General features: G+C 35.1%; 1 protein-coding gene across 6 annotated transcripts in view; it reads left to right on the plus strand.

Annotated features, from left to right (window-relative positions):
• LOC136825438 (uncharacterized) overlaps window positions 1-12092 on the plus strand; it is a 71779-nt gene extending 59687 nt beyond the window's left edge. For 2 of the 6 annotated variants that reach the window (XM_067081879.1, XM_067081880.1), the window contains exon 12: window positions 9671-12092. In XM_067081879.1, coding sequence (XP_066937980.1) covers window positions 9671-9681 — 11 coding nt within the window. In that variant the 3' untranslated portion in view covers window positions 9682-12092. The remainder of the gene's footprint in view (window positions 1-9670) is intronic. The other 4 variants (XM_067081874.1, XM_067081881.1, XM_067081875.1 and 1 more) reach the window with 3 other exon arrangements.

Consider the following 12092-nt stretch of genomic DNA (forward strand, 5'->3'; position numbering starts at 1 on the left):
TGCTTTTAATTTGGTACTGTGCTCAGGGCAACGGCGCCTTTTGTATGCTTTGCTAGCGATCAGGCCTTTCCCCCACTGCAAAGCTCCCACTTAGTAGAGGCAACCCACAGCTCAACAGCCACGCCACTACAGATTAAGATGAGCACCAACCAGAGGCAGTATTCACTTTCAGTGTGAGATTCAGCTGTGTAATTACTTGGCAGGTTGCTTATATGAAAATGACATTTTCATAATAAAGTTTCACATATACTTACCAAGTAATTACAGAATCAGAGCCCGCCCTCCTTCCCTCTTATGGACATAAGGGCACAAACAAATTGAGCTTACCTACCAGGTTGTTTCCCATGTTCCCTGATAGTGGGTGGGACCTGTTACTACACAAAACATAAGGTGCTACTGCGAATTTCAAAAAATTGCCGCACGAGTTAGAAATGTTAGCTGTGTAATTACTTTATTTTATTATGAAAATGTTATTTTTATAAAGTCCATAGCTTCCTTCTAACACATCTTAGCAAACTTTTCAGCAAACATCTGCTGAAGGACTTCCCATCTTGCTTAATTTTGCAACAACTGGTAACAAAATGGGAAAATCTTTCCCGAGATGTAAACTTTCTACTAATTAGGGTATTCTGATCTCTCCTACATTGAAACTCCATCCACGAACATGGCAAAGAGGTTCCATGCATGTATGGTTGATAAGATTGCTTTTGTTGGCAAATTCTTCGCAAAAGATCACTTCTACTTGGCAAAAATTCTGTCATGGGAAAGTCATTGCGAAGTTAACCCTCTCGCGCTTACGGGGGTTCCTATAGTGCTACCCGGTACACGACTTATGCCACGGAGGGAAAAGTGGGCTCACGTGGAAAAGTTTCTTTGTAAAAATCGATACGTCCGAACTATAACTGATATACGCTTCTGGTTTGTTTTATGATGTCGGCAAATGATTGAATTTTTTTCTAAAGCAATCAGAAAATCTTTGCAAAGGTTAGAAATAATAAAAAAGACGTGATGAACATGAAATTTTTAAGGAAAATTGCAGATATTTTGTTAAATAATTATGAAAAATATAATAATTAGGTTTGGGGAGTTTATTTTATACATAAAGTGTGTGGAAATGTTTGAACTTTCACGTGGAAGCAATCATTTTGCTATAAATGTGTTTGCTAATTAGCTGTTACTGATTAAAAAATGCTAATTTTTTACGGAGTGCAGTTTTCAGATTTTCCAACCTACCTATGTTGAAGTTTTGTATTGTACCTAAGTAAGGAATAAAGATAGAAAAAAAATAAAGGTGGCATTAGAAAGCTGAATAAACTTCCTAAAAATGCACAAAAGATAGATATATGTACTGTTAGAATAAAATTGAGCAATTGTCATTAGATTATGGACAAATTTTTTTTTTTTTTTTTTTCTACAAAAATATATGGCAACGATTATTATATAGAAACGTTGATATTTTTACATTTTGCTTTCAGCACCATAAAATACAAAGAATGGCAGTCCGAATGATATATAACACATGCATATTCAAGTTATATTTACAGATGCACAAACAGGCGTACAAAAAATTATCTATGCATGCATAAATTCCGGCCGAACTACGGCATTCAATGCGTATATATATACGCTGGCATTTTTCGTAATTACTCGGTAATAAATAATGCTAGAAAAAATATGAAAACTGCGATGGAAAGCTGAATAAATTTACTATATATATATTACTTAAAATCAGTAGGTCTTCCCAGTAAATAATTGAGCAATTGAAGCTCAAAGATGTAAGTTGTTTTTTTAGGTAAAGTCAATTGCTCGCTAAAGATTTTTATATAGAAACGTTGATATTTTTACATTTTGCTGTTCAGCACGATAAAGTACAAAGAATGGCCGTGTAATGATATATAGTCTGAGGGGACCCATTTTTTTTATTCAGTTATTGTTACATGTTTAAAGTCTTATCACCTTCAAAGTATTCTCCATTTGAAGCAATGCACTTTTTTTTCCACTGTTGAAAGCAATTCTGGAACTCTTGTGAAGTTATGGCTTTTAATGACTCCGTCGTTTTCTTCTGAACCTCTTCAACGTCTGCAAAGTTCGGGAACAAAAGAAGTCACAGGGAGCAAGATCGGGTGAATAAGGAGGGTGAACACTCAAGGCAGTGTGTGGAATTGTCGTGATGACATGCACCCTCCACTTTGCCCCGACCTGTGGCAAAGTGGAGGGTGGTGGCTTCATCACGACAATGCACCAGCGCACACTGCCTTGAGTGTGAGACAGTTTCTGACCAAGAATGGCATGACCACACTTACCCACCCTCCCTATTCACCCGATCTTGCTCCCTGTGACAAAAGAAAGCCCTTATTCCATAACTCACAAGAGTTCCAGAATTGTTAACAGTGGAAAACACGCATAAGGCAAATGGAGAATACTTTGAAGGTGATAAGACTGTAAACATGTAACAATAACTGAATAAAATTCTGACACAATTCCGGTCCCCATATGCACATTGAAGTTGTTTACAGTTGCACAAACAGGCGTTTACTCACTCGTTAACCCCAGGCCGAACTATTTTTGTTCAATTACTCATTTTTTTGTAATTACTCAGTAATGAATAATGCTAAGAAAAAAGTGAAAATTGCAATGGAAAGCTGAATAAATTTTCTATAAATAGCCCACGTAAAAGCAATGTGTTCCCAGAAAAAATTGAGCAATTGAAGCTGAAAGACGGAAATGTTGTTGAAAGAGAACTGTATGTAAAAAAAGTAAATTCTTCACTATCTTATCGAAAAACACCTGAAATATTATTCAAAATACTGAACAATCACTTGCAAACACTTTTATAACAATAACAAAAGCGAAAGCACTTCACAAACGCAGATAAATGACAACAAAGCATAAAACGTGAGAGTGCTAAAAAGATGTGCTGAACTCGGTCAAAACAGGAGGTGAAGTGCTTTAGTTTGGAGGAGGACTGTGGCGCATGCGCGATAACTATTGGTTTCCTGTTTACGTGTTCCTGTAGGTCCAAGATCTGCCCACACAATGGCGAAGTCCTTGTTTTCTTCAGATGCCTTTTTTTTTTTTTTTGGTGAATTTCCCCCGAAAATAACTCTTGGATGATGTGGAAATCGCGTCATCGGAGCACTTACGGCAAAAAATTTATTGACGCGGTTTCGCGTCATTGGATCACCAGAGGGTTAATTACAGTTATAGAGATAGGCCCCATGTCTGCTATCTATGATGCTCAGGGTGATTCTTTTCATCTTGGGGAGAATCTGCCCTGTTAAACTGGATTTTCTCATACTGTGAAGTGTGCCAGTTGTATGTCAACTAGTTAGTGAGAGGTGAATGAGAAAGTTGCTAACTGAACCAGCACAAGCTAACAGCCTTGGCTTTAGTTCCAAGCTTCTGCCCTTGCATATAAATCAAAGAGCAAAGAATATGTCACTCAAATTCTGTTTCCTCTGGAATTACAGAAGTTAATGAATTACATTGTTCTAATTCAGGAGGAATAAGAATGAGCATTTTAGCACTGCTCATCACATTGTATATGTTTCTGCCAATATTTTGGTACCTGTATGTGGAGATTCTTGGAAATGAAAAGGCAGACACAGGCAAGAAATGTTGCATTACCTGTAACAGTAAGTAGAAAGCAACCATTATACAGTATGTTCATGTAATATGCGAGTTCTTAAAATTTATAATTGTTTATACTGTATATGCAAGATATCATTTGTTGTTAATGTACTTTTCCTTTTTTTTATTTAATACATTAGAGCAATTTGAGTTATGTTAGGCCCAAGTGTCAAATATAATTTTACAAATTGGACAAATAATGTCAAGACTTGGCAGTGAGTCTGTTCTTGCAAAGAAGTACCCTTAAAGTGTGGCCAAGTCTGTTCTCACAAAGAAGTACCTTTAAACTGTGAGACATTTTTGGTCTTTATTTGTATAGTGTAAGTATATAGGTAAAAGGAGGGTGTTTCATTTGTGAGAGCAGTCTGTTTGTACTATTTGAGAAAATAGCTAAATGGAAGACAGAAAACTACAAGGATGGAAGCCGTTTGATGCAGTTAGGTTTACTGGAAACTTAAGGAAAAGATAAAAGAAAGACAATGACCGCTATGACAAATGGGAAAGCTCATGTGAAGGGTAGGAATGATGATGCTGATTCTCCTTGCCAGAAAGGTGAAGAAAACAGATTTGAGAATGCAAATCAGGCAGTACATCTGGATGAAAATTGGAAATGGTTGTTGCCTATGAGTAGCCTAAATTAGTTTTGGCTGGCCCTTGATCCTGTGATAGTTTGGCATTTATCAGGTCAGGCTGACCAAAACTTAGAAAATTAACTCCCTAGAAGAGGTGAGGGAAATAGCTGGAAACAGCTCTGCCAATCCAAGCTAAATACCAAATGCATCGGTGATTAGAAACTGGAACTCTGCCTTATAGGTGAACCCAAACATCAAGATGTAAAGAATGTAAAAAATTTATGGGTAATAGCAAGAAAACCCTGAAGCAAGGACAAACTTGGAAATGATTGACCACATAACAGATTATGCTTGATAGCCTATCTTACTGACTGAAACGTAGTCTGAAGTACTAGGGAGGGAGTGGTAAAAATAGCATTACATTAAGTTTTGAAGATAAGCAAAAATACATGAAGCACTGAAGATTGTAGTAAAAACAGGTCTGTGTGGCATGCAGATGTATTGCAATATCACATGAAAAAATTCCAAAATATTTAGGTAAAACTAATTAAAAGTGAAAAAGGGATGGCTTCTTTCCTGTCAAGTACTTGCCAAGAAAAAGACTAGGCATAAAAGTTTGGTCATTATTTACTGTGACGCCCCAGTAGTTGGGCATGCAACAAATTAATTAGTCATAATCAAGTTTTTTGGGAGGTTACTTAGTTTGACCCTGTGAAGGACAGCTTGTATGAAGTCGTATTTGGAATCTATTTTATATTTTGAAGATTAGTGACAAGCTGATCTATTGTACATCTTTGAAGACTGGTATTAAGCTAAACTTACCAACCATACAAATATTTGCAAATCTAGAAAATTGTGATCTTATACAGTAACTTCAAAAGTCATATTAAGTGGTGTATTAGAGGAAACCATAGTATTTCAAAATAAAAATCTCTTTAAAATAAAAACTTTAGTTAAGACATTTATTAGAAGGATTCTGTTTTATGAGGATCATTATTAGTACTGTACAGTATTGGAGACTTCAAATACTTTTGGGATATATTGAATTAACATCAAGTGAAACTAGGGCATCTGGATACATGTGTGTATTTTTAAATATAAGTCTGCCCTTTAGGGGATTAATATGTAAGGACTAAGACCCATAAAATTGTGAATATAAATTGGTATTGTTAGGGCTATAGTTGGCACTCATAGGTATATCTTATTTTTAGTATTAAAATATATGGTTATTGTTAATACAGAGTTTTAGTATACAAGGTTAACATAAATAATAGTAATTTTGCTATTTTAATGGTATGTTTAAAAATAAGGCAACAGTGCATCTAATAAGATGATCATATGGTAATGTAGTATACGGGGGACTAACATCAAAAGAAGATAGCATAAGGTTACCAGGACCTTCAGGATTATTGTTATAGAACTGAATCAATTTTAATATTTTGCTATTGTTTTTAATGATCCATTTATTTTGTTAGTTTATCCAAAATCAAATTAAGCATGATATGTTGTTAATACGATTTACTGAGCTTGTTATTTATTTAAATTTGGTAGAACTTTTATGAAATTTGGTATGGTATACATGAAAGGTAATTAATTATATGAAGGTACCACTTTATATGAATTAAGCATGTCTACAAACAATTTATTAATACTATTAGATTAATATTGCACCTCTCAAAGTTATTACAGGCAGTCCCCAGTTATCGGTGATCCGGTTTTATGGTGCTTGTCTAGCGGTTTTCAGACAATAACTGGATTTTGGGTGCTGATACCCGCTTATTGGCGCCAATATCCGTGGATTTCCGGTTATCTGCGATTTTTGGTTATTGTCAGACCATCAGGAATGGAACCCCCACCAGTAACTGGGGACTGCCTGAACTAGATTCTGTTTTTGGTATTAAAACTTGTCCATAATATTTTTATGAATGCAAATTTACTGTTAACCATAGCTATAGGTAATATCACTCATTCCGAATACAGTATCCGTATTTTTTGTCATCAAATTGATGGTACATGGAAAGTAATATGTCATATTATTAATTTTATATTCTTAATAGATGTGATCTGGTAAGGGTTTGAATTCAGAGTTGAGTTTAAAAATGTTAAGAAGATTGTCGTTATAAAGAATATTTGGATTGCTTGTTATTACAAGTTTATGGAAATCATCTTTAAATCTATTTTAACAAGGCATGTCCTCTACATCTCTTAAATGTTTAAATTCATTCTTTATTTGTAAATTTCAAAAATCTGTAAAAGATTTCCTCAGGGTTTACATACAATTGAACTGTTGAAACAGTCGGAGATTGAGTCACGTAGATATGTCTCCTGGCACTGATATTCATCTTAATCCACACCTGTAGGACATGAAAGATAGAAAGTAGATCAGCTGAATACTAGTCTCCAAAGATTAAAAAGTAGATCACCATGGAGGAAACATAGTAAGCAAAATTTATCTTGTGTACAAAAGTCACTGTGATCAAAATATGTATACAAAGACAAAATCATGTTACTGTAAGGACCAATTCAGACACTGGGCAAGTCTTATGAAGCAAGCGCGTCTACTTTTTACATGATGACACTCTGGATGGGGTCTAACTGGAGAGAACAAAAATGAGCTGCAAGAATGCTCCCACTGAAACATGGTCAATCATTGTGCCAATGAAGAATTGTCACACCATTAAACTAGTAATTAGGTATCAAGTAAATTAACATAGCTGAAGTTTAATAACAAATTTATATGGCAATGTACTGTAATGCAAAACCCAATACAGACAGTCCCCGGTTAATGGGGGGGGTTGGTTAACAGCGATCCAGTTTTTGGGGCTTCTCTAGCAACGAAAATCAGCAATTTTCAGTGGCGAGTCGCTGATTTCTGCTTATTGATACCGATAATTGGGTATTGGCGCCGATAAGCCCCGAAAATCACTGGTTTTCGGTTAGCAGCGATTTTCGGTTATCATCACACCCTCCGAATGGAACCCCCGCCGATAACCGGGGACTGCCTGTACATGTAATTTACAAGATGGTAATGAATAGGAAAAATGTCACTGAATAAATTGACGCTGAAAAGAGAAAACTGAACTGGACTGAAAGTTACTGTGAATGAAGCTAGAAAAAATGCTATATAACTAGGCTAGAAAATTACGTACATTAATAATAATCCCATCAAATGGATACTTGAAAAATGATGCCCTGAATAAAATTCCAACCAAACAGTCCCCTAAATGAAAAATAAGCAAGGGAAATTATTTAAATACATGAAAAAAAAAAAAAAAAAAAAAAAAAAACTTCAGTGGCAATCGATAACACTGTTACTGTACTAAATACATGTACCACAAATTCATGCAAGCCATCATATATCATGAAGTTTAATTATGAAAATGTGAATGAAATGATGAACTGAAAATGGAACTGGTTCCTCTGAAACTGTGAGACTGCAAAATGTTGAGAATTGTGGCTGGATTTAATAAAGTTTTTGAGAGAGATGGTGAACAGAAACTAGAAAATGGACTTTAGTTATCAAAGACTTAGTAGATGGTTAGAATAAGCAGAGAAAATATAAGAGGACAACAAATAGTAGGAAGGCCCAGAAAGGGTAGAAAATATTTAAGTTGCTTAAGAAGACCATGGGTGAAGTGGCATGGTCAGTTGTGGTGGCTTAAAAGCTTGAGTGGACTCTCGTACAGCAGTGTCGATGCCTTGGTTGAGTGGCAGGGCACCAGATGGCTGGTTTGCCATCTGTTTAGGAGTTGAGGTGGTGGAAGTTGAAGACTTCACTGATGGGTAAGCTGTCATCACTAAACTTATATTTTATGCCACAAATTGTATCATTTTGTGTCTTTCATATTGATATACTGTCTGACAGTGGGTTCCTTGACTGAAGGTGAAGATGTGGACAGTGGTGACTGTTGTAGGTCTGAAATTCTGATGATGTGTTTGCCAAAACCTTTGTTGCCAGGCAATTGTAGGGTCTTTTTGTGCAAATTTGAACCACTGGCCAACATCTCAACATAGTAAACACTACATGTATTCTGCAGTGAACACAATTGTTTTAACAAAAGGGCATAAAAGCCTAGGGTCTCCATTTAGTGCAAACATAAAGGCACTGAAAGCTTAACCTGGCAGCCCAACACACGCTGAGACAGTAAAATCCAATCATCAAAAACAGCTCGGTGTAGGCATCGCTTCCGGTTCTTTGCAGTGTGCCTTTGGCCCTAGCTGCAACCCCCTTTGTTCCTTTTACTGTACCTCCTTTTATTTTCTATTTTCTCTATCTTTGCACCCGCTCTTAACAATTGATTCATAGTGCAACTGAGAGGTTTTCCTCCGGGTATACCCTTCAGACCTTTTACTGCCAATTTCCGTTCCACTGCTTAATGACCTCATAGGTCCTAGTGCTTGGCCTTTGGCCTAAATTCTCTATTCAATTCAATTCAATTCAATTCAGTGCAAAAACAGCTCAGCCAAGTTCCCGAGAGAAGGCACAAAATAGTATTCCCATAAACTTTTAGTAAATTTACCAGTTAAAGGAAACTCAAATTCATTAAAATACAAAACAAATTATTTTGTGTATTAGAGTAAAAGTAAAATTCCCAATAGAATCAGGAATTCATGTACATACTTGCAATCTGTAAGAATCCAAACTTGAAGGAAAACTTGAATTTACTGTTTCAATAATTTAAAATTGAGTAACTGATCACAACGCGATAAGATGAATAGAGATGTAGGTCAACTATGAAAAAATAACAGATTTTGAAATTACTTGAATCTCTTGTAGAAGACAGTTGTCAGATCCTGTCCCATGCAGATTGAAACAAATGCACAGAACAAGGATTGAGAAGACAGATATGGTAAAGAGGAAAAATGTACAATGAGAGAAAGCTGGCACAATGACAGTGTGATATATTGGTATTCTGTGAGTGATGCCAAGATGTGAAGGTAGTGGAGTCACACAGTGGAATGAGAGTAAATATAAAGCAGTGGGAGGGTTCCTCATGTTGAGTGTATGGGTTCTTTTCAGGATACAGTATTAGGTTTGTGCAAGTCGGATAAGCTCCACACACAACAAGGAATCATATAATCAAGGGGTTTTAATGATAAAGAAGTATTTCAAATAGTTCTCTTAAGCTCTTTGGTGCTTTACTAATGTGTTTACGGCATTAATGATGTGGTTTTGTGAAAGCAAATGTTTATTGTAGGCTAGGCCAGAAAACTTTGTAATTATGGATGCTTTCAGTTAAAATCCCACATATCTTACAAGTCTTTATCGCAAGATTCAACTACGTATAACAGATTGTGTAGTTAACGGAATTTTGTGAAACGTATTTTCTCCAATCATACTTGAGTTGATACTGATGAAATAGCTTGTTGTTTTGAAAAAATTTTTAGAATTATGTACAGTTTAGGAAAAAAAGTGATTACACCCTTAATGATGTTCATGCATCTATTTAATTTTTTTTTATTTCCAGGTTCATATTGAGTCTTCCAGCAGCAGCAGCAGTTCAACATTAACTGGGATATACTCGCGTCATAAACCACATATGGTTCTCATTTGCTGTGGTAGGAAATGAAAAACTTCTATGAAAAGCTTGTTCGCTTTGGCTTTTCATGAAGTTCCGACAGTATTTCCTTCGTGCGAATATTGTTTTATTGCGTTTCTAATGCCAAATATATTCAAAGAAAGCCATCCTGAAAAGAGATACCATATAGTGTTTGATGAGTTAGTCTGGGTAACTGCATTAATAGGTAGCAACAGTTAATGCAGCAGCTTTTATAGTGATTAGGGATGCAATCCTTTACCCAACGTCTTGCTAAAGAAACTTCGTAATTATTTTAATATAGCGTTCACGAAGAGTTTGAATTCTATGTAAGGGATTATCTTTGATATATCAGAATGTATTGTATCCTCAGTACTATTTGATAATTGATGTAAATTTGAACTAAGACTTGAGTTTTGTTCTGTCTGGTTTCATTACTGGAAGTGCAATTTTTCTTTGTGTTTTGGTATTTTGAGTACAGAATTGTATTTTAAATAGTTTGTCATCTAATAGAATAGTAAATGGGGTGCATAGATGTACTGTATAATACATAAGTTACTGTTATTGGAATGTAGCTTAATTATACATGTCTCGTACCAATTTTTTGTGCACATATCTTAGTTATCTTGTTATATATATTTTGTGTCATTAGTTAAGTCTTTGTTAAAGATGGTTTTGTCTTGTGTGCTCATATTAGCGTGTTAACATTTCACTTGGTATTGAAATACTGTACGAAGTGAATCTTAAATGTTTGAAATCATTAGTATTCATTATTTATACAGTTACAGTATAAAGAAGAAATTCATACATCTCACAGGATTCATAGATTAGGACTAATAAACTCAAAAATGTTATATGAAAAAACCATCTAGCAATAAGGAATTTAATGTACAATCAATATCGTATTGTACTCTAGTATGTATTATTCAGAATACGGCGTTGGGTATGGTGTTTAAAAGATTCCTAATTGATTGGATAGTTCAAGGCAATGCTGATTTAACTAGTTTTAACTGTTGGTAGCATGCATATGTCCCGGATATATAAAATAGCCAGATCTTTCCAAAATTGGTGTTTCCTGGGCACAACAGTATGTGAGGAAATATAGTGAGGATATTCTCATATTGCTATTCAAATACAGTAGAACTTGAGAAATTCAGATTATATAAATTGTAAAGAATACGTCGATGAGCAGCTGTGCTTCTTACTGCTGATGTGCAGGCATGGTGAATGTGTATTTCCTCTCCGCTGTTATATTTCGTTTAACCTTTCCCTGGGAACTCTTGCTTTACATTCTGATTTTGTCTTATTGAAACGAGTTAGTAGGAATCTTGGAAATTGGTAGGATGATTGTGTTTATTACTTGCCAGAGTTTGCAGGATTTTGCACTATTCTGTAAAATGGATGGCAGTTGGACACAACATATGAAACTTATTCTATACTACTGTTTTTTTTTTTTTTTTTCCATTTTATTGTCATCGTCTCCATAAAGATTCGGAAATGGGTTTTGGTCATGTCAGTTTGTGTCGAGGAACATACACGTAAGTTTACCAAGACTTCAGAGCCTACATTTTGCTCTCTCTTTCTACACTTAGCATTAGTTTGCAGTTGAATATTCTTCCCTAATGCATTAGTGATTGTTTCACCCATTTTGCTTCTCCTGTTTCTGTTGGTTGTATTACACTCGAGGAAAAATACTTGTATATGTTATAAAAAATCTACTAAAATTGTGAAGTTCTCGATCATTCCATTAAAAAAAAGTCAGTACTTGGGTGAAAACAATACTCTATAGACATCTTAAATTACAGTTTCTTCTTCACCTGTCATGTATTACTGTTCTCTTTCTCCTCTTGATTGCGAAGAGGCACGATAGTTTTAAGAATTGAGTTGTATGGTACTGTTTAGGTGTATATATGATACATGATGTTTGGATAGTTGTTTTACCTTTGTTCGTGTAACTTCAGTCCCCTTCAAAGAAATGAATAAGAATATTTAAATCAAGAGTTCCCTCCTTTTTTTTTTCACGAAAAATACTTATAGTCGTTTGTATACCGTATCAGGTAAATCTCTCTATGTACAATATTGTGATTGATTGTGCAGCATATATGAAACAAAAAGAAAAGCTTCTTTAGTAGAGAAGTTTGCTCTCACATTTATCATTTAATATAAAAGTTCTAGACATGATCTCTTTAGGAATTTGACCTGGAGGTAGCGCTAAAAGTTATTCATTACTTTAAAATTTTTATGTTGAATATTCAGTGCTTTGTTCATAGTAAAATCTTGTTTGTTAAGGATATCTCCCCCTCTCAAATGCATTAGGATTTTTTCCTTCAGTAAGAATTTTACAGGTTTCTTT

This window comes from Macrobrachium rosenbergii, chromosome 37 (assembly GCF_040412425.1).
Source record: "Macrobrachium rosenbergii isolate ZJJX-2024 chromosome 37, ASM4041242v1, whole genome shotgun sequence".
In the NCBI taxonomy this organism is placed as follows: Eukaryota; Metazoa; Arthropoda; class Malacostraca; order Decapoda; family Palaemonidae; genus Macrobrachium; species Macrobrachium rosenbergii.